Below are 25,667 nucleotides of genomic sequence, written 5' to 3' on the forward strand. Positions count from 1 at the left end.
AATGGGGCATGACATCTTTGAAAATTTTATCCACAGGGACAAATGTACATGTGTGTTTTCTGTATCAAGATGTCTGCAAGATGGCAACATGATAAAATGATGTCAATCTCTCCTGCAACACTAGAAGATAAGTGTCTTAAAATAATTGTTGCATGTCAGGAATTCAAGAAGAGCTATTTTCCATGAACACTCGTCTTGTGTCAAATCAAAAATAAGCACATTTTTAACAGCTTTATTTTTAGTGGTTGGGATAAAAAGCAGGTTCCTTAATGTTTTTAGCAATTTTTAAAAAATCAACAGTTCTAAGCCTTTATACAAATAATAGTTTGGACTTTCCTTAAAATTTAATAATTAATCTGTCTTGTTGATTCTGAAAACCTTGCAAACCTTACTCACTTCAAATGTAATTAAAATAAATTTGTGGATATATGGATGCATAAATATGCAAAACATTGCATTATTGAGGCTTTGAATAACTATACCTAATTTGATTATAATTTTTAGTTTGGACAAGTGTTAATGAAACATGATCCATCTTCAAACTTAAAAATTAGGAGCTTTCTACCTTTCATTCTGAGCACATTTTCTTTATAGTGTGTATGATAATCTTGTTTAATTGGATTTATTTTTTTCCACAGTAGGCCCCGCATGGCCTAGTTTCCATTTTTTTCTCAAGTCCTTGAGTGCTATTTGCAAATCACTTTTCTGAAATTTAATTTCAATGGTAGGTTGGTTTCATTTCAGATTTTTTTCTGCATTATTTTAATTTTATTTGCCAATTTGCCTTTAAATAGCCTTAAGCTAAGAAAGTCGTGGCTGCAACTTGCATTTAAATGTGATATAGAAGGCAAAATTTAGTTCAGGTCTGTAGAAATTTTATAAAAAGGGAAGCACGGTGACTATTTTGGGTCTTTTTATTTGTGTTTTCTAAAGTAGCTATGTTTAAAAGAGAAAACTCAGGAGTTGGTTAGATTATGGAAACATAATATCCTTGAAATTTGGTTAAGTTTAATGCTTTGCAGGATATAAATTCATTTTTACAAATATAATCAGTGACTTCAACTTCATACAGTATATATCTCTGACTGTGAAGGTGTTTAGTGGGAGGGTTTGTATTTTTGTGGACGAGGAAGCCTAACGGTTGTGTTCCAAATATATAAATTCACTGTCACCTATAATAAATATTGAGGAAAAAAATTTCCTTCTGAGTTAGCATTACTTTCCAGCTACTGACTGTCTAGAAGTTAGGGCAAGTGACCCCCCAGTCATGCTCATCAAGTGGTGAGGGTTGTGGGTGCATGTTCCTTTGAATTGTCTAAGGAAAATACTATTTTGTAAGTGAATGACGTGAGTGTGTTTTCCTCTATGTGCTTTGCACATTACAGATGTTGGAGAATGACCCATCAATCAAACTACAGTGATAAACATCATACTGACCTTGAATGGGGTGGGGGATTGTGGGTAAAACACGCTCTGAAGGGGAAAAATAGCAAACATCATGGAAAGTTTGAATATATATCTTTCTCAAATTTGGTTATGCAAACAATTACAAAGCAGAAAAAATTTCCATGCCTAAAGGATCATATTTCCTATACAATATTTATCTGTTATTCTTGTTACCATTCAGAAGTGAAAGAGAGGTATTAATAAAAATAAAATTCCTTTTTTAAATTATGGATTTAGCTAGTTAAGGAAAAGAACATCAGATTGCGGAGCCTTACAGGATGCTGCTCTCTACCGGAAACAGTCACTACCAAGATAGCAGATTTTTAGAGCGCTACAACACAGGATGCTTATAGACATGATCAAATCAATCCAAGTGAAATATCTTGATCTGGTTCTTCCCAGCTAAGCTCAAGACAAATGGAACTATCGTAGCTACAGATTTCTTTTGTCTCCCTCCGCCCCACAGCCAATACCAGCATTAGTCAAGCATCTAAAAAATTTATTTCTGGAAATACTATTTTAACTTTTTTCTCAGGTTTTTACTTCATATAGGTGATACTAATGCAAAAGTAATTTCCAGGTTAAACGTTTCTTGAAGTGTTATAATTTTATTTGTGGTCCATTTTTTAATCCTATGCTCCTGTTATAATACAGGTTCACCTGAAATTTGGTCAACTAATCTAGCTTATTTAATGAATCATCCACTGAGTAGTAAGAAATACTTTTCTTTTGAACATTATAAGTTTCTCACATTCTGGTATCTGAGCTACTAACTCTATAAATAAAGTAAGTGAGCCGCTAAATGATACTTCAAGTTACACACACTCACACACTCTTAAAATCTAGTTTTCACTCAAAATCTTCCTCCAAGGCTCTTTCCATATGGTGCAATGGTGTGCTAGGGGAAGAATGCACTATTTTCTATTCCTGAACACAATAATGTAACATAATTAGCACACATATTTCTATCTTCCTCCTAGAAGATTTTTTTTTGGCTAATAAGAAATAAAAATCCACAACAACCAAACCCATGAAGAGGTAAGCATAGCATATATTTGGTCTTCATCTACCTGCTTCCTTATATGTAAGATTAGAAAGAGTACAGTTTACCTGGTCTTCAAGCTTCAAATACATCTAGACACAGAAAACCTAGGTCTCTAGCAGTGTGAGCTCTCTAGTTACAGCTTAAATGTGAAAGTTTTCAACGTCTATTAAGATGGACTAATTGTATCTTAGTTACACAAGTGTCAAGTAGAAAAATGGTTTAAACCCTCCCTGGATATTTTGTTCTACGTTTTCAACTTTGAAAATAAATAGCTAAATTGCTTGCAGCACTTATGAAGCAGTTGGAGGTTACTGTCCCATATTATACTCTTTCTACTGTATTTTATTTTTATTATTACAATTATTATTGGACTGCTTAAGTAACTCTGCTTAATATTTTCTCATCACACTATTCACAGCTGGATGGGTGCACTCTGCCCTCATTTCCAGAAAACGGTTTGCGCGGCCAGGCTGTCTTACCCACTCCCCTTTCATTGTCTTTTTAAATGCTTCCCAGCTGCTTATTACCCTCTTAGCTCTCCCCTGATATCATCATCGGAGGCGTATCAAGTCCTCTTGACTTAGTTCCCCTTAGATTCTTCCCCAATTCAGATTTTTATTCTTACTTATCCACCATTATTCTGCCTCTGCTTTATAGTTTATGCCAGGATCTATGGGTTTTTATGAGTATAAAATGAGGTAAATTCTATATAAAGTGAAAAGGAAAATTTCCAACTCTTTGATTTCAAAAATAGGCAAAGGCAGGACACACTGGGCGTTATGCACTGCTTTTGCTATTGAACTCTCGAGGTCAACATAGTGAAGTAGACAGTGAGAGGGGATGGAAACAAAAATCCATGGTTGGCCCTGTATAAGCTATAGCTTTTAGCAAGATATTATATGTATATATAATGTTTTAATGGGCTAAATGCATGGTGGTGGTGTGGGGCAGAGCATTGTTAGCTGATTCTGTGGGACAGCATGAAAAACAACTAAATGGACATTTACATTTCACAAGGAAATATTTGAATTAAAATGACAAAGAATGGAATCAGAGGTAGGGAGTTTGTAAGGAGGTCATTTGTGAACTTAGATTGCTTTTCCTTTATCTTCCAATGGCTATTACAGAGGTTCAGTGTTCTTTCTGAATGTCAACCAATTTGATGCCTATGCTTGAAAATTTTCCAAGTGCCCACTGATTTCCTTTCCTAATCACAGAAAGCACTTTAAAGGAGTTTGCATGTAGTTGTTCAAGCTACATGAAGTTCATGTTCAAATAGCAGTTCAGATTGCTTTATTACGTGGTCTCTATAAGAATCTGGCTAAAAGGTATGCCAAGTCTTAACCAGCACCAGAGAATGGTGTGTGTTTAATACCAAGGCCCTAAAATAATAACAGAGAATGTTTTCTAGAGTAAAAAGGTGGATCTAGTAATAATGACTCATTGTAGTGCTATGTTACTTAGATAATATTTAATGTTCAGTCAATTATTGGTTCAAAATCAATGATCTTTTAAAATTACAAAGAAAATGAAAAAATACCTCCTACACACTGGTACAGCATACAGTTTTTTTGTATTTTTATTTTTTTTAATTAATACCCTCAACATACCTCACTAATGTGCACATTTCTTACAGCACAAGAAATGGTCAGTGAGACTATCTTTTAACATGTGGAAATATTCTCCCTAGCCCAGACCTCTAGGCTGGACTACTGGTTGAGTAATAGTGTAATAATAATCTAGTGAACCCAGACTGACAGGAGTTAATGGGAATAGAAATGGGTATCAGAAGAAGTTATGCTCTTGTGTGAAGAAACACAGCAGTGCAAGGCCAGCACCAAGGTCTCGTGAAGTGAAAAGATAACTCTCAAAACACATCTTCTACCATTTTTGCTTACATATATAAGTCACACACTGCTCTCAGAAATGGATTCTAGAAAGGTACTACTCGAATTAAAATTCCAAGCTCAGTTTAAAGCTGCAGTAACTACATAAACTCTGTATTTGGGGAACAGTGCATAGGAATTTTGTTATGGGGACTGAATAAACTTATGTGAGGTATTTGGGGCAGGCTTACAGGAGAGCACAATGTGAGCACACACTAGGTAAGAAGTGAGAACGTTCAAATCAACATCCTTATTTCTCCTTATTTGTTGCATTAAAATTAACTCAGCATAAGCACTGAAAAAAGAGAAACCTGTCATCAGTTTTGTAAGTACAACTTGGTCCTCAGCGTGAAACATGATTTTGTTGTTACAGATGCAGATGTTGGAACCTCTTGGCAGCACCAGAATCCGAATCTCTGGTTATGTCATATACATTCCCATGTCTGAACAGACTAAGGAGCTGACTCCTTGTCCTTCTGCCTTGTGCCGATGGATTCATGCATTCAGAAAAAAAAAAAAAATATCTAAGCTAACATTCATCCCAGGTGTAAAGAAAAATATACAAAAGGCATTATTTAAATAACTAGCAGTACCTCAGTTCATGAACATTTTTGTTTGCAAACAATTCAGTAAGCAAACAAAAGCACCTGGCAAAATTTTGTTTTTGTTTGCACACTTTACATTGGATGACAAACACAACCACAGCCATCTTTCCTGCACAAGAACACTGTGTCTATCTTTTCTAAAAAAGCAAATTAAGTTCCTGAACTGAGGTACTATACAGACTAATCTTGACAGAGGGCTAGGATGTGTGAAGGACAAGACAAGCGAGGAAAATAGGCTTTCACTAGCTTAGAAAGAAATTACTATGAATACAATGCTTTCTGGAGCTCTCATTTAATTATATTGACCCTTTTGAAAGTCAGTATTTGAACAGAGAATGGAGAACTGTATGTATGTTGTTGAGGACAAGGTAATCACACATTGACACTACAAAAAGTCAGCATGTCACTACAGTGGACAGGGCTGAGAATGTGCTGACACGCCAGTGCAGCGAATCACAGCGAATCTTCAGGGCTCTGGCTCTGAGTCTTTGCCTGCTGCAGCCTCTGGCTGGCAGCAGCACACCAGCTGCCTCATCTGCTGGGGACTGGCTGGGTCAGCAGAACACCCTGCTGCCCACGCAGCGCCTCCTAGGTCTGCTGGCTGCAGAGCCTGCTCTGACACTGTTCTGAGGAGAAGCACCACCACTAACGTCTGCCTAGTGTCTTCACCTTCCCATTCACCCCACTGCTTCTCTTTTCTCTCCCCTTCTTTCTTGTTTTCTCTCACTCCACCTCCTCTTTTCTCTCCCCCTCGCCTTTCTGCCTCATGCAAATTGTGCTACCATAAAGCACACTTTGCATCTTCAAGGCTGCAACTATAGAGCTTATAGCAAGGCCCTTGGCCAACCAAATGGCAATGGGAGGCTGGGTGGAGGGTTTGTCATTCTTGTTACAAAATAAACAGAACTCTTAGCTTTGAGTCTAAGAAACTGAAATATTGATTCGCTAATTTTCTGCGATTTTCATAGTTTCTTTTCATCTCAAAGCCTAATGAACTTTCATATAGTATTCTTCAGTAAACATACCATATCTTTCTTTTCCCATAAGGTGAGAAATCACATCCACGCCAAATTCTGATATGCACGCTGCCTGTGCTGCTAAGGTGCAGATCTGATGCTTATGTAGGCAGCTGTGTAAAGGGCAGTGTGAGCTCACAGAGAGGTAGCACATCATTAACACCTATGCCATGCATTTTTCCATACTTTATTCAGGGTGACTTTTCCCTAATTCTCAAGGGAAACATGATTATGTCACATTAGCCTGATTCTCTAATTCTCAGTTTACTGGCAGAAATTTTGTAAGATTCTTGACATTACTTAACTTTATTGGTTTGAGACCTTTCAATGGACTTCTGTGGTAAGGCAATGGTATTACAGTGCTTGAGATTACTTTCTGCAATCTCTAGAGTATCTCCATTATCTGTGACCCAGTCCTGTGCTCACTGGTATAGCTAAATAAAGTTTGTACTACTCAGGGTGGTCCTTCAGTGCAATGGTCTAGACACCAATGGAAACCTCTCAGCATAATTCATGTGTGATCACTGATGAGGCTTTCAGACACACACAGGAAACCTTAGCTTAACACCAAATATAATTGCATGCCCCCAGCTACACCTTTGCTCTCCCCAATTCTCCCCAAGAATTCTAACCTTTAACCCTCCTTCCTCTTTCTTTCTCTTAGTTTAGAGGCAGCATTTTATTTACTATTTGAAATATTAATATAATTATTCTCGATGGAAGAAAACATGTTTTAACGCAAAGGTATAATCGTGCAGTCTTTCTCATACACTTCCTATCAGTGCAGCGTTTAGATAGCTGTGTCTTATCAAACTACCACTACCACAGACTGAGGGAGAAGCTCAAGGCCACATTTATGGGAGCGTGGTTGTTGTTTTTCATACATGGATTTGGCTCCTAAGTAGATTTAATGTAGCTTTTGTACTGCACTTCAAGAGACTTCTCATTTAAATTGATTTTTCTTAAGGAATATATTTTTTTTCCTCAAAGATGCATCTAAGCTGAATTACACAAGATTAAAACATCTTTCCAGGCCATAGTTTTTTTTTTTTCCACTTGAAAGTATGCAGAAAAAAAAATAGTAGCAGTTTGCTATTCCAGAACTATAATAGCATATTTTTGGCCTTTCTATCTACTCTATCTAATGAGCTTTCTGGCTCAGCGTGTGCTAACTTTTTGTCTGCTTTTCTTATTCTGATAAACATGTCTGTCCCCAAACATTATCATTTTTTCTTGACCCCACTCATCCTCCATCTCTGTGGGGTTTTTTACTTCGATGCTCATTGTTTCCTGACCACCGAGGCTGGGAAGTCAGAATCTTGACTGTCACATGCTACCAAAGGGCAGGACACTGAAATGGCCTCTTTTCAACATCAGTAACTTTGGATCACTGAGTTCTTAGTCAATTTTCAGAATCTCAGATTTTCAGAAATGCTTCCTCTCCCACTGTTCCATTACTTTGCAATAATAATAATAATAATAATAATAATAATATTTTTCCTGTTATCATATGGTTACATAGAAACCTTTATGCAGCTCTATTTTTATTCTTTAAATTTTATGTAATGTTTTAATCATTCATTCCATCCTTCCTTTTGTGTTGTATATATACACTTTCCTTTTCTAGCCTGCCTTTCTCCAAGTATCTAATTTATTAAAATTAAATATTTCTTCCTCAATCACCCTCATTACTGAAAATTTTTAACAGTCATCCACTTCCGTACTCTTATATCATCTCTGCTTCTTAAAGAGGCTACCACAAAAAAAAAAAAAAAAAAAAAAAAAGGCTATTACTAAAGAAATGCTTGTTCCCTGAATATTGTTTCGGTTAACCCCTCAGGAAGAAACCAAACTAAGAAAAAAAGTAAAAAATAAGAGAAGACAAAAAGAAGTTACTTTGTAAGATTTTCCTGTATACAGGAATTGAGAATTCTGAACTTTGATTTCAGTGAATATATTTTTATTTTTGTACAAATTTACCTTTAATATGTAATTGAGTGATCATCACATTTCCAGGAAACAGTGCAACCAGTTTCATTATGCTGAGTTAGGCACTGCTTGGCATACTTACTGAAAAGGACTAGGCTGGCATTGGTGACCCCCAGCTTGTTGGCAGCCACACAAGTATAGTTGCCATAATGCTCTTCAGTGACGTTGGTCACCGTCAGGGAGGACTGTCCCTCTGTGCTCTTAATCTCAAGGCCATTAGCACTGTTTATCCTAAGAATTCAAGAACAGAAGAGTTACAAGGAAAAATGATGGCAATTTCAATTTAGTAATTCCTCCCCTATCTTTGTACAGGAAGAAAAAGAAAGGAAAACATAGCTTTGATTAGTCTCTGCTCAATTCCTCATTTCAGTTACACAATTCTTATTACCAGGACCAATGACTATCCACAGACATCAGGACTCATTAGGAATGGAGGTCCCACTGGGCTGGAGTTTCTCCTATAGGCAAGAATGATACACAGGTGGAAACTATGCATCAAATCATGTGCTTCGTTTTTTTTTTTAATTTTAAATTGAGTGTTTCTGCACTTCAGCTCAAGAGTTACAAGTCCCAAAGCACTTGATACAGGTATTAAAAAGAAGAGATGAATAGTTTACTTTTACATAATCATAACTGGGCGTGCCTTTACCACTGCTTTCTGGTTCCTTCATGGAGCACATGACAGGTTTGGCACCTACCTGGTGTCATCCCGGTACCACTCAAAGTCAGGAGCAGGCACTGCCGAGGCCTCACATTTGAGTGAAGCTTGTCGCCCTGTGGTGGCTTCGTTGCTCTTGGACTCTGTGATAGTGGGAGGATCTGCAGAAATGACAGACACATGGGCTTATATGAGAACCAGATGTTGCTCCAACATTTGCATTCAAGAAGGAATTAGGAAGGACAGGTCGATTGGAGGGAGTCAGGGAAAGTTTTGTCTGAAAGTCCCATTCACAAGAATCATAGGATCTGTTGGGAAGAGCTGATCACTAGAGGACTAAGTTAATGTAAATGAGACATTTAACAAAGTTTCATGGAAATGGAACCAGGATGTCTTTTTGTCTCCTGAAAAAATTACTAGATATTTTACTTATAATATTTGCAATATTTTTCTTTTGACTAATTAAGCAGTGATACTGTAAGACGTGGGATGATATATGGATAATTTGGTCATTTTTCTTTTTAATTCACTATCATCATTACTATCACTACAGTCTGAATGGGGTTTGAACAGCTTGATGAAAATAGTGGGAGGATAAAGCTTTCTAACCCGAGATTAGTTTGATATTGTTGAAGGAAATCAGAAACAAACACAAAGCTTGCATTAGGTGATTGTTGCATTTCTTCTCTGTATGCTTTTGTTACTGTGACCCAGTAAATTTTTCTCTTGTAAATGGGGTTCAGTTTGACATTCATCTTAACATACAGAAAAATTCCTTGTCTATCAGTCTTATACTCTCACTGACAGTTGTATTCTTTAATTTTTTTCTGCCTGTGATTGAGTTTACAAAACTACAGGGGCTTGCAACTAGATCAGAAACATATCTGATATCATAATTTGTGCCATGATTCTTTCGAACAGTCCTACAGGTTCATGGGAGGAAGATAAAATGAGAGACGTGAAGGCTTGGGTCTGAGGAAGCTTGTGCAGTTAAGGACTTTTAAGAAAAGGCTGGGGATTTAGCTCAGCAGCATAAGCACCTGCCTTGCAAGCAAGCGGTCTTGAGTTTGGTCCCTGGTACCGATAAAAAGTTAAAAAAAAAAAAAAGAAAAGGACTTTTTTGTTCAAAATTTATTTGTCAGAAAATGGCAGCTTGGCTATGCAAATGTGTACACAATACACCGAAGCCATCCATCTGGACATTATAGAGGAAAACATTATGTAGGGGAATTCATAAAGTGAGGTTTGGTGTTAAAAAGTCATTTAACTGCTCTTCAGCATCTGGTCCATTTTATTTCTGATTTTATTCCTTTGGAAATTGATTTTTTAAAAAAGTTTTTTGTCTATAGAAAACTGATCATCTGAGTATAAAAATGGCTTACAAATAGCCAGAAACTCCTTCTCCATCATCTTGGGAATCTCTGTCATTATCATAGACAACAGTGAGAATGCATCTGGAAAAACTCTGTCAGTCTCTAAGTAAATGAGCAGACTGGAGTGCGGTTTTGTTGTTGCTTTTGTTGTTACTGTTTCATTTTGGACCTGTCTGCTCTTTTATGTTGCTATTGCTGAAGATGGGGAGATGAGACAGTGGAAGAACCCTGAACAGTGAAGTAGGAGTCACAGCCTATAACTCCTGTTTGACTGCAGGGATCTCCCACTTCATTCTCTATATGCTGGGCCTTGGTTTTATTACCTGTAAAATGAGAGCACCATTCTTTAATGATACATAGCAGTCCTTCTGGCCATAAAATTCTAGGTAAAGCAGGCCAGTCTTCACAAATGAATGGTTGATATCATTATAAGCATGCATTTTCATACCCTTAACTCTTTTTAACTTGAAATTACTAACTTTGAAAATTATAATTCATTTATCCATTCCATGGATTAGGAGTCAGGACTTGCAGTCAGGAATGGGAAATATGAAATCTCATATTTTACCCTATGTGGGGACAGACTTAGGCAAGTACCTATAATACTGTGAGCATTTTACTTTGAAATAAGGAGTTGTTATAAAACTATCATTAAAATCCACTTTAAAAGTCATTCTGTGATGGATTATGTAGGTCACTGGATTAAATCAGCTCAAAGGATAATGTAAGAATTGGCGATAGTTGCATTGATAAGAGAGAGGCACTGGTGCAGGACTAGAGCATAGAAGAGAGTTTATAAGCTGATATTTAAATTTGATAAACTTGAGCTCATCTCTAGGCTCTGTCCATCATGGCTCTTCCTCATAAGTGAGTTTAATACTTTGCACACAGTCAGACTGCTTCAGTTTCCTCACTAATATGTTGGATTCCTCACCAATATGTATGTCCTCACCAAAATGTTGGATTCAGCAGTGGGGAGGCATGCTTGGAATCCGATGAAGGAATTCAGAGTTATCTTGCACTAGATTTGTGATAAAGTGGCTGAAAGGAAGGGACAGATTAGAGATACACAAAGCCTCAGAAGTGACCAGAGCACCAATGGATTAGACATGAAGTGGGAAGTAAAGAAAGACAATCAAAAGCATAACACCCAGGTTTTCAGACTGGACATTAGGCATTGCCACCCTTTGAGATAAAGCAAAGATGAAGATAACCGATGGTAAAACAATCAATATTTGTTGCTCATCCTAGTTTCCACTGTGTTAAGTTTGTAAGAAATGCATGTTGTCACCCTTTGCAGCACAGTGGTCCACCTGTGTTCTCTGGAAAGACAATTTTGCTTATGATTCTCCAGGTTTGTTAAATTTTACAAATATGTGAAAAGATGCTTAGAAAGTGTTAATGAATTTGTACAAGCATGTGTTTGTAACTCACAAATCTTGAATGATGACTTTTGCTTTACTGAAGTGGTCCTCAACCTGGCAAGATGCTGCATTTCCTGCACCACCACCTCTGGCACGCTCGAACTGGGATTTCTTAAGATGGTAGATACCTGTGAGTCCTCTGTATGATGAATGGGAATAGACACGCAGTTGCCAGGTGCACAGTTCTCTGGAGAGTTCCTCCATGCATGTTTATTTTGTGTCGTATGTAGTCCCACCTACTGCTCTGACGCCTACTGCTCTTGGAGGTGGGGGTAGCACAGTGATTCTTCTGATTGAAAAATTTGGGAGTTAAACTGAGCTTGTTTGGCACATTTGGTCCTTTTGAACCAAGTTTTGGCAGGAAACAAACATTCTTCTTTGTTTTTCCAAGCGGGAAGTTTCTGGGGCCTCTTTCCTTCCCACTGTCATGTAGACAGGTTTCCTACTTCAGCAGGGCCATTACAGGGAGGTAAGTCAGACACACTAAGCTATTATGTCTGACCACTTGATCTCAGTGGACAGGAAAGGCCTGTATCTCCAAAAACATTCATTTACATATTTCTCAGTTTATTTGGGACCTAAATGGGTAGATGGCAAGCTACTCATTAGTCTAACAGAGGTCTTAACCTGAGGAAGCTACCAAAAAACTAGGGATGAGCATTCGTTGTTTTGTGGGAGTAGAAGATTGAACCTAGGGATGCTATTACTGAGATACAGCCCCAGCACTCCTTTAAAATTTTGAGACAGGGTCTCATTAGGTTGAAATTGTGACTTTCTCCTTATGGGTATGTTCCATCATGTCTGGCTGCTGAGCACAGCAATCTTGGAAAGGATGATATAAGTCAATGATCAATTGGTTTTCTCTTTCAAAGCCTAGGAAATTTCTTATAGAAAAGTAAGTTCATAGATGGAAGACTCCACTGTTTCTATTATTTCTAACATGACACCATAGCAGAGGTCTGTTCTTTTGTGGTTTATTAACTCAATTTCCACTTCTGCCACTTAGATTGCTACCAAAGCCATGTTGCTCTTCAGACTTTTACCTCTGAATGCAGATGTTGACACCTGCCTACCTATTTCACAGGTTTGATATAAATATAAAATTAAATCATATATATGAGAGCACTTTCAATATCTAAAGTGGTGGCATTCATTCCCTTTTATTATTATTCCTCACGTGTCACAGAAGAAGAGAGGATTCAAGATTAGACCTGAGTTAGAATTTCAAGTCCACCATGCACATTTTGTGGTGGGTAATGCTTACATTTTCTAAGCTTTGAATTTTTCCTTCTATATGGAAATTATCCACAAAAGTTAGTGTGCAGTGGTGTAACAGGGCAGCGAGGCAGAGGGTGCAATAAGAAAGGCACTGTCTGCAGAGAATTTGGAAACAATAAGACTGACTTAAGTATGTACCAGCACTAACTACTTAAATGTGTCAAATCAATCTATAATAAAGTAAATATTCTTCATCTCTGGGGCACACCATGCCCATTACATTTCTCCATATAATTGGCCAATGTCAATTTAATGATCATAGTGAATTTATGTAAAATCTCTAGGATAAGCAATGTATTCTTAGATACTCAGAAAAATCATGGTTCTTTTCCATATGGCAAAATTATGGTAGAAAATCTTCACACTGTATTTTTACTGAAATTGCTTCCAAAGATACCACAATACAGTGATACCTCAGTTTATGAACGATTTTGTTTGTGAAAATTTTGGTTTGCAAACAGAAGCATTTGACATAATTTTGTTTCTGTTTGCAAACTCTGTATTGGGTGCCAAACACGACTGTGGTAATCTTTCCTGCATGAACTTGAATGTGGCCATCTTTTCTGAACTTGTGTAATGAATTAAGTTTTTGAACCAAGGTATCACTGCAATTTAAAAAATTCTAGCATGTGTTTTTACTTATATCTTTCAAGATAATACAATAGTCAGTATGGGAACTGGATTGGTGTAACTACAATTACCTAGAAATGGTGGCTTTTTTACATCGTCTCATTTCATACTGCGCGGTTATTTCCCTAAGCTTTCCTCATTATGTGGTTATTTAAAGCAATGAAGAGTCTAGTTAGATACACATGGATTATCTGAATACAACAGGTGTCTCCAGACGCAGCTGTGTATTCTGAGATTACCTCCGCTTCCTCTATATAAATGGCTACCAAACGTAAGCATAAGCCAAAAAAAAAAAAAAAATACCTGTGCCCCATGCTCTCCCTTAGCCCCCAATCTGTATGGGTTGGGTTGGTTAATTCTGGATACCAGGATGAAGCAAAGGGAAGTGATAAGGGACACAAGGAGAGGAAAATGAAGTTGTAAGGAGTGATTTTGTGAACATTTTTAGAGAAAATGGGGAGATTTGCTTGTCGTAGCCGAGGTGGCATGTTTGAGAGCTGGGAGTAAATTCTGAGAAAAATTTCTTCAGGAATAGGAAAGAATTCTAATGTAGAAAGAATGCAAATAAAATTAATAGCATGTATTTTTTGAGCATTTGCTATGCAGTAGATATTATCCTAGGGATACTGAGCACTGGAGTGAGACAAAACTCATAAGTACACATTGTATGCACTGCGGGAATGAAATTTGAGATATTGCACCTAGAACTTGCAGGGAAAGGACAGGGTGTCCCTAGGGCTAGTGTCTGGAAGAAATTAGCTGCAAGACTATGAGTAAAATATAAGAAGCCAGGGATCCTATCTCATAAATTTTACTAAGCTTATTTAATTGAAGAGCTTTCTAGGCTAATACTTTATCTCTCTATAAATTTCAGACCTCCCACCATGTAGAAAATAGACTCTGAGTGTAAAAATGTGATGTGCAACACTGTAGGCCTACCACAGAGAAGGGTTATGCCACAGAAGTAAAAAAGAGAGACCACAGGATCCAGCTTGTGAGCTCAACAGGAACAACTGTTATTTCTCTCTTCCTCAGCGCACTAGGCTCTCAGCGCTCCCAACAAACATCTGTTGGCAGCTGAGTAAATGAATCAGTGAAGGGGTAGTGGAAAAAAGTAATCAGTGCTAGGGTTTCTTTTTCCAGTGGTGCTCAGAGTCTGTTCTTTACCATAATCTCTCCAGTCAGAAATTACCTTAGCCGTGCTGATTCTCTCATCTAATTCCAAACCCCATGTTTTAAAAAAGAAGAAAAATCAATTTAAATAATGGTGCATTTTTGTAGTAAGCAAGTTCAAAATGCAAAAGTGATCCTGAATATTTGTCTATGTGTGAGATTTTGTCAGGGAGATCTTTCCATAATTCGAACCAAGGAAGTTCATCTACAGAACAAAGCTGTATGTAGGTTTTTTAAACAGGAAAACTGGCATGATGTCTAATTTCAATATAGTGGAAACGTGATTTGGTTTATGGTTGTGCTCAAAGGTGATTCCAAAGAGAAATGATATTAGAGTATTCTTTCTGATTTGTAGCAAACAACATTTATAAAGTTTAGAGAAAGGTTTAAGAGGGCAGCTTTGCCTCTGAGATTTTTTTTTAACCTATTCTTTCAGTAAAAATTTACTGAGCAATTTTTATAAGGTCAGGCATGTGGTTGGTCCTGTTGGTTAGGACACAGTGGATGTTGGATTAAACTCATATAGTTTTCTACATAATTTGTTACGAGGTATCATTTTATATCCTGTCTATTTTCTTGTAAAAGCTCACGTTTTCATGAAAATCTTTTCTTAAAAATTAGCAGTATTTTCTTCTGTTCTAAATTACACTTTGGGGACATTGAAGAAGGAGCAATGTCAGACTAATTGCTCCAATAATAATAGAGCCCAGGCGGCTAGCTTTGATCTTGGGAACCATCTGTAAGCCAAACCACTTTGATGTTTCATACAATGGAAGCATAAATATTTTCTATTTACTCTATGATTGGACTTTCAGAAGTCTAATTAAGTTGAAGGTCAATTAAGAGAAAATGAAATCTTTACTCCAAAAGTCACAGAAAAGGTGGAAGATGATAGCATGGTTATGTGTACATAAAAGAAGATAACTAACCTAATTATAAACTTATATAAACACCCAGAGAAATTGCCTTTCATGTGAAAAAAGGACCTAAAGCATTTTATAACATTGAGATCATTAATGTGTCTTTGAAACACACCCCATACTGGAAAAGAATAGTAATACTGGCATTTCAAAACTCTATTACTAACAAAAACAAATTAGAGACAACTAGGGATAAAAGCACTTTACAGCTCATCAAATGTGGTCCCTTGGTCTTGGAAATGAGGATCCTAAATATGTGAAATACGTTGTATTTTTCTAGACACAGTGTGAAAGAGATTCCACTGCCTGTTTCAGAAGGCAGAAAGCCTGGAGCAGGGCCTCGGGAAACAGCATGTGCCAGAGCAGACTGGACCCCCAGGAGCAAGATTCCTTAACTCTCTAAGCCTCAGTTTACAAATTTCTAGAGTAATGTTGGTGATACTTATCTTACAGGTTCACTGTGAGCATTAATTAAACTTAGTGAACTATGGAAGGAAAGGGATAGAGTGGAAACAGGGTTGAAATTGAATAACATATATTAAATGTATATACCAATTTCCCAAAACAAATCCTACTGTCAGGTAGCACTAACACAATGCAACAGGAAAACAGAACAAAGGTACACCGCTTAGTCCCAGGCTGCACATAACAGGTACGAATAGTCAAAACTCCTCGTACCCTTCCTCCCGAGGCATGGGCTTTAGAAACAGACACGAGACTGAATTTCTTTTCTTACATTTGTTTTTTGTGTTGCTTTGGATAGACAATTTTAGTTTCTGGGGCTCTTATTTCTCAAACTTTAAAATACAGTGAAGTATTAATATTTCACTAAGAAATTACAGAATTTATGGAGACTTTCTGGCACACAAGTGAGTGTATTGAAAATATAATGTAACAAAATGTAACTCATCAGAGCCTAACGCATATTTTCAAGTGTGGGTTAAAATGTGTTTGTGTGTGTGTGTGTGTGCCTCTGAATGCCTTTGTGCTCTGCAGGATTTGGGTGTGTGGTGTATAGGTATGTGTGAAATACATAAAAGGAGAGAATTTTCAGGATATTCCTTCATCCTCATCATTAGCCACAATTGTATGATGCAGAAACTTGAATTTGAATGATACAGACAGACTCTCTTAACTGAATAAGGTAAACAAATTCTCTTTCTTCCTTTGCTGGGTGACACATCTTATAGATCCTCTTTCCCTTTCTCTTTTTTTGAACTACATCTAAGGAATCTTTCATCTGAGAGGTTCAAAGTATGCCCACTTACCTATGCATCTTAGTGAAATCTTCCTTCCTAATGCCCATACTTTGGGACAAATAGATAACTAAAATTAACTTATCAGGCATCCCTGTTAGCCATCAGGGATACAGTGTATCTTACCATAGTGCTTTACTATGTTCCCCAGGCCAATTAATTAGTCAGTAGTGGATAAAAAATAATCTTAGGGCATTGCATTCTGACAAATAATGCACTGAGATAGAAATTCTTGCTAAAGCAGATCTGAGCTGTTGCTTTTTTCCAAGATAATATAACCTTGGTGTCCACACAGACCAGAATAGGATTATTTGAGTATATATATATATATATATATATATATATATATATATATAATTGTGCAGTCTGAGCAAAAGACAGAGGCTATTTTAAATGCATTATGGGTTATATTTACAATTGGTGGAGTTGATTTATCAAATAGAAAGGCCAAGTCCTGCCCTTGGATGTGTCCACTGTATAAATGTGCATCCCTCACCAGAAAAGCATCTGTTTTAAATGCAGTGATGCCTTGCTAATGGGATCTTGAGGAGATGGAGGTATGTCCTGGACATGTGTCATCTGCTGCTGCCATACTCACAGTTCACAGTGACTTTGACTTGTTTGACATCTGCCGAGGAGACCTCATTGGCTGCTTTGCACTCATATTTGCCTGACTGCTCCCTGGTGATGCCAAGGATCTCCAGATATTCTTCTTCTCCCTCAACTTCTCTGCCTGAAAAACAGAAGTTTGTATGACTGATTTTTAAAATTCCAAAATATGCAACAGATTGCTCATTATTCTATGTCAAAGCAATAAATTCACAGTTCAAAATAATTTGACAATATGCTTTGTCTGAGGTCAGGTTCTACAGAAGGAGGTCCCAGTGCAAAAAATCTTGGTAAAGTGATTAAGTAGAAAGCATCCCCAAGCCAGACATGGAAGAATGGGAAAGTAGAGTCTGGAAGGGAAAGAAGCCAAGCAAAGATATAATCATGCCATGCTCAGTGCCAGAATCTGTGACACTGAGGCTCAGTTCAATGTTTTAGGAAGACATGAGGGCAACTGTGCTGATCACAAGGCAAAATGCTGCAGTGTTTATACATTTGTATCTGTTTCAAAGCAAAAAATCATAGAGGGATGTGTACTCAAATTGAAAGGCACTCTGAGATGTCATGGATGGAGCACTAAATCATCAGTTACATCTTTATACCAAAGTGACAGCTTTTTAAAGAAATCACCATTTCGCTACAGTTTATGTGGAATTTTTTTCACAAGAACAGTGTTCTAACTCCTGTATTGCAGTTATGATTTCCTTGTGGTCTGTCATTCTTGGAACCTCTGGCCATGAGCTACAGTAGTGAGAATGTGCTATACAGATATAGTGTTTTGTGAGAGACCAAGACATCTTTAGTTGTGAACAGGGAACTAAATATCATTGGCTGTTAACAGTCGGGATTGGGGACATAGTGGATCATTCCGGAAATATGTACAGAGTTAGTGGTGCCGATTTTAGTAAAGAGGTAAGCTTGTTTAAATTACTCCTATGTGGGGTATACTTGATTAAATGACCTTCTTGAGGAAGAAAAAGTGGAAAAGAAAAATGAGAAAGAGAGGGTAGAGACAAAAGAACCTGGGCAGAAGCAAGAGTTACCCAGAACTTGGCTAGAAGGGCCTATGGTCTTTAACTGTGGTTACATGGAACTTCTCCTTGCCTCTATCCAAAACGTCTTCTCCAGTGCCAGTTGGGGTAGGATAGAGCATCTGGGAAAGACATGAAAGAACATGGTCCTACCAACATGGTAGAATCTTGCTCCTGGTTACCCTACATTAAATGATAGCAATTAGTATCTCTGCTGAAATGTCACATGTTGCTTTCCTTTTCTGGAAATTCTCTTTTGGCCAAAATCAACAGAACAGCTAATTTGCTTGGACATGAATTCACTGTATAAACAGTGAACAGAACACAGGACTTTGATAACGTTCCATAGCACAAATGACAGGAAGACTAAAGCTTCAAATCTCTGTCAAGTGTCAGGAACACTATGCCTTTTTCTTTTTGTATTGGGAATCTAACCCACGGGGGCTTTATCACTGAATGACAGCCCAAGCCCTATTTATTTATTTATTTATTTAATATTTTGAACAAGAACTTTTGCTAAGTCACCCAGCAAGGCTTGAAATTACAACTCACCTATCTCCCTTTCTCCAGTGTGACAATTATAAGCTTATGCCACCATCACACTAAGAAAAATCACTAGTTTTGAAGAAACTGCAATTTCAGTGAAATATAGGCAATAACAATACAAAATTATTCAGCTTTGAAACTCTGCTCCTTATCCAGCATGTCACAGTTTATGTCAGTGGCCTGCAAGCCTCATGAATTATGGACTGGACCAAATCTAGTATTTGTGATTGGTTCATTGTCTAGTACTTGGGTTGGTGGTGTGAGTGTTTCACTGGCCCAGGGATGGAGCCAGGATATGATGTAATGGCAGGAAGATGTGTCTCTTTCTCTTGTTGATTTGTGCCTTGCTATTTGCGGTGGCCATGAACAGCAGTCCCACCAGGACACCCTGTCTTGGGGCCAAATGAGTATGGATTGAAACCTCCAAGAACTGTAAGAAATAAAGCTTTCCTTCCTTTATTTTGGGTGAGGGTATTTTGTCCCAGCAACAAGTAAAGTAGCTAAGACACAGCACATGCTTCCACTGCAGATGCTTCACACTTGGTCTATGATGTATACTTGAATAATATTTATAAAATGCTATTTGTTTTTTTCTGTCTGTACTTGGTCTTTTTTCTTTCCCCATATTAAAGCAAGAAATCAGATCTGATTTTGTCCTATAGAATAAAATACAGTAAAAAAAGAAAACTGAAGTCTCAGATGATTTTATTGGGTTAAATAGGCAGAATTTGGATTTGAAGTTGAAAAAATCTTTTGCATATAAAATGTGATATAAAAATATGGTGAATATTTAAATAAAAATACAGTAAAATAATAGTAAATTATAGTTCAATAATCCCACTCAAAATTCTGCCCTTCACTACAAGCACACTTATTTCATCATTCTTTTCCCTTTTTTTAAAAGTTATTTTCCATGAATGTCTTCAGCTGCACCATCATGTTTGCCTTAATGTGCTGGATCAATTCAAAACATGGTCACTTTGATTGTCGAAGAGCCGGGAAATTCATGGTGCTGGATCTATTGAATAAGGTGGATGAGAACATATAATGTTTCTGCAAGCTTGCCTCTTTACTGGATGGCACTCCACAGCAGCATTCACTATATTTTTGGTCAAACCTTGGATCTTAGTTACTTTTCTCAAAGTTAAAGGGAAGAAAAGTTTATTGAGCTCATGGTGTGAAGATGTCTTAGTCCTTAATTAGCGGGCTCCAAGGGAGGGTCACACTTGGCAGAGTGGCAACAGTTCATGGCGGTAGAAGACAGCAAAATCAACAAAACACACTCAAGAGGCAAGCTTCTGTCACTTACAGTGCATGCAGACTAACTACCTTAGCGTGGTATAGTACTCACTCCCTTAATCCCAGCACTGGACCATAAGTCAATCACAAATTCTGATTCACTGGATTCTGACAACTCTGACCACATGACTGAATGATGCTTTAGGGTCAAATCTCAACACAAATCATAACATCCTTCCCCAGAATCCCCAATCACATTCTTTTACTCAAAAAGCATTTAATACATCTCTAAGAGTTGCCAAAGTACTAACAATTTCAGCATTGCTGAAAAGTCCAAGTTCTAAGTCCTTTTGAGATTTAAGGCAAACTCTTAGCTGTGAACCCCTGTACAAAAGAAAAGAAAGTTAAACACTTCCAACATTCAGTGGCATAAGATGGACTCTTCCATTCCAAAAGTTACAAATGGGGATACAAAAGAATGAGATCAAAGTGAGGGCAAACATTAAGCCCTGCATTTCCATGTGCAGCATCCAAAGCAATCTGTAGCAAAATGTGAACTCCAAAGGACTTGGGTGGCTCTGCCCCCTTGATAGTTCTGGGGGCCGTAGCTCCCATGACTTTCTTGGGCCCACTGTGCTCTTTGTAGTTTTTTCAAGACAATCCATGTTTTTGGCTTTTCCAAACTTCTGGAGTCTTCACTGCATCTTTTTAATTCACACTCACAGATGCACACACTGCCCTATCAAGGGCAAACTTCCTGGTTTCCCAGGCCATCTTCTGAGATCTGGGTAGAAACCTTCTTGACCCAACAACTCTTCCATTCTGCATGCACCCAAAACCAGTGCCACATGGATCATGCCATGGTCTTCTGCTGAATGGAGTGGTACTCAGGCTTCCCTCTTTCTTGGCTGTGATGGTAGAGTGTCTGGATCACTGAGCACTCTGAGTCTAATTCCGAGGAACAAATTTTCTATGCTGCTGCTATTCTGGATCATGATGCTCTGGGGCTTTTTTCTTGTAGTAAATTCTTTCACTTTTGCAATTTTGAGGCTGCAAATGGTAAAGTCCTGCTGCTTTGTGCCATGCCCTCAGGCTTTTTCCTCTTTCCATTTCTTCACAGAAATCAAGCTCTCCTCTGCTCTATCTTTGCAGCCCACAGATTTACTGGAGCTTTCTGGGCAATCTCACAATGTTTTAAATCATGCTCCTGGGATCCTTGCTCTTGATTCTCAATATAAATCCGGTCAAAAAATTCCCAATAGTAGGCAGGTCACATCCTCCCAATATTTCACTGCCTTGAAATTTCTTCTGCCACATTAACTAATCTGCAACCCTTAATCTCATTCTCAAGCAAAGTCTTTTGACAGAAGCAAAATTCAGACAATTTTTTTTTGCCAAGACACAACACATCAAGTCCAACAATCAATGCAATTCTTCTCCCCAGTGGAAAGCCCTTCAGTCTGATCTTTAATAGCTTTCTGATCTTCTAAGCTTCGAATAGAATCTCCCACACAGGATAACCTCAGATTTTACAGCTCTGCTTTTTCAGTCAGCATCTCCAAACCTTTGCTAACTCTTTCTACTCTATAAGCCAGCTCTAAAGGCTCCTAAACTACATGGTCAGGTAGAATCATAGCAATGAATCCACTTCTTTGGCACAAATTCTGTCTTAGTTACCTTTCTCCTTGATGAGACAAAATATCTGACATCCAAAGTTAAAAGGGAAAGGCTTATTTTAGTTCATAATTTGCAGAGGTCTCAGCCTACAATTGGCAGGCTCCAAGGCAGGGTGGCAAAAGTCAGAGGAGCAGCAGAAGGCAGGAAAAGCAAGCAAAAGAACATAAGAGAAGCCTCTCTCCGTCTCATATACTGTATGAAGGCTACCTGCTCTAGGGCAAGTAGCACTCATATATTTAAATCACAGCAATAGACCATGAATCAATCACAAGCATTAGATTTACCCACTTCTGAAAAGTCTGCCCCCATGACTGCATGAGGCTTTAGAGGAACATCTAGATATAAACCATAACACCTAATTAAGAATCAAAGTGTAAAAGGAGAATAAAGAACAAAACAGTATTATTGATATTGATCAATGATATATTATAATGAGAAAAGTTAAAAATTACTCAGAATGTTTTAATATTTTCTCCTACTTTCTTTTATATCCATAAATATTATTCTAACATGGGGGCAGATTTTTCAGTAGAAGAAAGAGAACAAGAAGGAATATAGAAATTGTTAAAATACTGAATTTTTTCAATTCTTATAAAATTACTAGAAATGGTGGTCCCTGGATACCTACCTCATTTTTTTTTTTTTAGCAACTTAAAGGAATACATTAGTTGTAGGAAAAAGAAAGAGGATTTTAGCATCACCAACTGAAATCCTTCCAGTTTGGTAAGATGTGAGGGTAAACATTAAAATGAATGAAAGAAAACAAAGCAATGCTTATTAGATTTGCAGCTTGGGATTCTTACATTGTTAATGTATATAACAACTTCATTTCCTAATAAGCAAGTAGGAAAATGATCTTTATATATTTTAATATATAAAATATATTTTAATTCTCCTGTCTCTAGGAAGTATTTTACCCCATACTATCTAAGGATGAAAGGGGAACTTTTCCTTAAATGATCCACATGTGAAGCAGAAAAGATTTTTCTTTCTATTGACATAGGTTTCTTCTGCCCTTGTGGTTGCCCTCATCTTTGTCCAGCATACAAGATTACAGGAGCATCCCACTAAAGTGGAGGAATCTCAGGGTGTAAACTAAATTCAGGTAAAAGGAACCATGTGATTTTCTCTCATTCAACCAGTCTGAAAAGAATTTGAAATGTTGAATAAGATCCTTAGAGTCTTTTCATCATTTTTCTTTTACTTAATCCTTGGGATCCTCTAGTTGAAACTCCTGGTTTCACTGACATTTCTTGCTTAAGTTTTCTTCTCAAATATTCAAGACATACACCCACAATTCACCCCCACAATTCATTATATTTACTACTCAACTTCATTTGACTTCTCATTATTCCAGATTAGTTTGGTTAGAAGCTTTTATGCTGCTAGACATCTAAAACTCAGATTCTACGTTCCTTGGGGATGCCTTACTCTTAATATTCCCATCAACTTTCACATTGTTTGGCACACACTAGATGGGTAGTAAATGTTTATGGGATTAGGTTACTATGGATGAAATGCTGTGGACCGCCACAGTTTATATGTTAAGTATTACCAATGTGATTGTATTTGGAAATGGGGTGTTGGTGAGGAAATTAGAGCCTAAGAATGGGGTCTTCATGGAAGACATTGGTTCTCTTATAAAGAACATTGCAGAGAACTCCCAAGGTCCTTCTGCCATGTGAGGACACAGTAAAAAGTGGTTGCAGATAGATTGAGAAGTGACTCCTCATCAGACAAAGAATGTGCTGGCATGGTGAGTTTGATTTTTTAGTCTTTAGAACTATGAGAATCAAGCTCCTATTGTTCATAAGCTACACAGTGTATGATATTTTCATTACTGCAGCCTAAATGTAAGGGGATACAACTGAACAGAGTGGCAAGAAATATAAGTAGATACTAAAGTCACAACCAATATTTCATATAGCGAGAATGGAGGTAAGTATTGGAAGGTGGCTGACCATTTCTACAAAAGAAGCTGTCACAAAAATCCTTTACATGATCTTGATAGAATAACACTTTACTAGGGTGTTCAAGTCCTCTGCAATTAAGGACTGAACAGAACTATCTCTGGTTTTATCCTGAGAACATAACTCACTGTATGAAGCCATTGTTTCAGAAACCAGAAGAACCCCCTATAGAAACAGGCTGGATTAAGTTATATTTCTTTATATTACTTTAAGGCATGGAAGAAAGCATATGAATTCTGAGTTACCAAATTCTAAAATGCACTGCTTCTCCTGCTCTTGGACCTTTGCCCCAGTTTGTTTATGGTTGTGTGGGGACATGTTCTATGGTTCTTTGAGGTTACTCTGCCTCTTTCAAGGTCATCTTTCTTTTAGCTTTTCAACCTCAAGGAAATTCTGATGCCAGAAACTGACATCAGACATGATGTTTAATTTTTATGAAGGATTTGTGCTATGGTTACAACTTAGGTCTTTCATATATATATCATGTGTCAACATTTTGGTATTTTAAACATCTCAACCAATTTCCACAGGCTTTCTCACATTGTTGGGTGTTGTATTTATTTTGGGATCTAGTGTTTAGTTAAAAATCTCCCTTTATTTAACGTGCTTTTGTGTCTTTTGGCAATATTCAGCTGCCAGGCTAAATAACATCTGCTCCTCCTCAGTATCTATACCTTTGAAAACCCTTCTCATAATCAGGATATTCCTCTTAGTCATGTTTACTCAAGTGGTAAATACTGGTTCCTTACTATTTTTTCACAAGTCAAAAAGATTGCCCAGAGCTAAGAGCAAAGATATGGTGTTCCCTTTGGTGTTCCGAAAGAAAAGGTGAATCAACCAGGAACAATTTTGTTTTTTAAAATATTTTTTATTTTAAAAAGCAAAACAGAAAAAAAAGTATAGAAATGATACAGAATTTCCAAAGGAAAGTAGGAAATAAACACTAATTAATATATTTCATATTGTTATCTTAGAAGTAGTTGCTCAGGTTATAAGATTAGGCATGAAAAAATGATTCAATAAACAATGAAAGCACAAACTGTTATATTTGATGAACAGAGATTAGTAGTATAGTTATCTATCTTGCATATGTATACATATATATATATATTGTTTTTTAAAAAAAGCGTAGAAATAATACATAATTTAAAAAAAACAGTAAGAAATCACTTACTGTTGGTAAATTACATATTGTCCTCTTAGAAACAGTTGTTCAAGTTACAAAAGTAAAACATACAAACTGGACATTCAAACAGTGAGACTGCAAACAGTTCTCTTCAATGATCCAACAAAAACTTAGTAATATGGTTTTCAATCCTACACACTTAAACATACACGCACTTATATCCTTTAGAGCATTTTCTTTTCCTCTCTTTTTACAATGGTAATTGCACATTTTGGTTTTAATAAAACCTACATTTTAAATAAAACTCCTACATTGCTTAGTAATTTTTACACTAGAGCACAACATGATATTTATACATATGATTCTTATTTATTACACTAATGATGATAGTGTCAAGTTGTCTTCATTTACCTATGAAGGCCTCAATGCCATCTTTTTTTATAGCTGGCTAATACGCCATTGTATAAAAATACCACATCATTTTCATCCACTGTGCAGTTGATGGGCATCTTGGTTGTTTCCAAGATTTAGCTATTGCAAATTGTGCTATCAACATGGGTACACATATATAACTGTGATATGACCTTTTCAGATTTTCTGGGAAAATATCCAGGAAGGGAATAGCTGGGTTGAATGGAACTTTCAATCCTAGTCTTCTGAGAGTTCTCTGTACTGATTTCCATAGTGGGTGCAACAACTCTACCCTCCCACCAACAGTGGAGCAGTGTTCCTTTTTCCCTGTAGCCTTGCCAACATTTGTTTTTAGCTAA

At 37.1% G+C, this 25,667-nt stretch overlaps 1 protein-coding gene across 3 annotated transcripts in view; it reads right to left on the reverse strand.

Annotated features, from left to right (window-relative positions):
* Lsamp (limbic system associated membrane protein) overlaps positions 1 to 25,667 on the reverse strand; it is a 764,515-nt gene that overhangs the window by 28,735 nt on the left and 710,113 nt on the right. For 2 of the 3 annotated variants that reach the window (XM_063225010.1, XM_063225009.1), the window contains 4 exons: positions 17,298 to 17,432; positions 8,686 to 8,806; positions 8,070 to 8,218; positions 1,438 to 1,473 (listed from right to left, as the gene is read on the reverse strand). In XM_063225010.1, coding sequence (XP_063081080.1) covers positions 1,438 to 1,473; positions 8,070 to 8,218; positions 8,686 to 8,806; positions 17,298 to 17,432 — 441 coding nt within the window. The remainder of the gene's footprint in view (positions 1 to 1,437; positions 1,474 to 8,069; positions 8,219 to 8,685; positions 8,807 to 17,297; positions 17,433 to 25,667) is intronic. The other variant, XM_063225011.1, reaches the window with a different exon arrangement.

This window comes from Cavia porcellus, unplaced genomic scaffold, assembly GCF_034190915.1.
Source record: "Cavia porcellus strain 051 isolate PalLab524CR breed Dunkin Hartley unplaced genomic scaffold, mCavPor4.1 scaffold_15, whole genome shotgun sequence".
Lineage (NCBI taxonomy): Eukaryota > Metazoa > Chordata > Mammalia > Rodentia > Caviidae > Cavia > Cavia porcellus.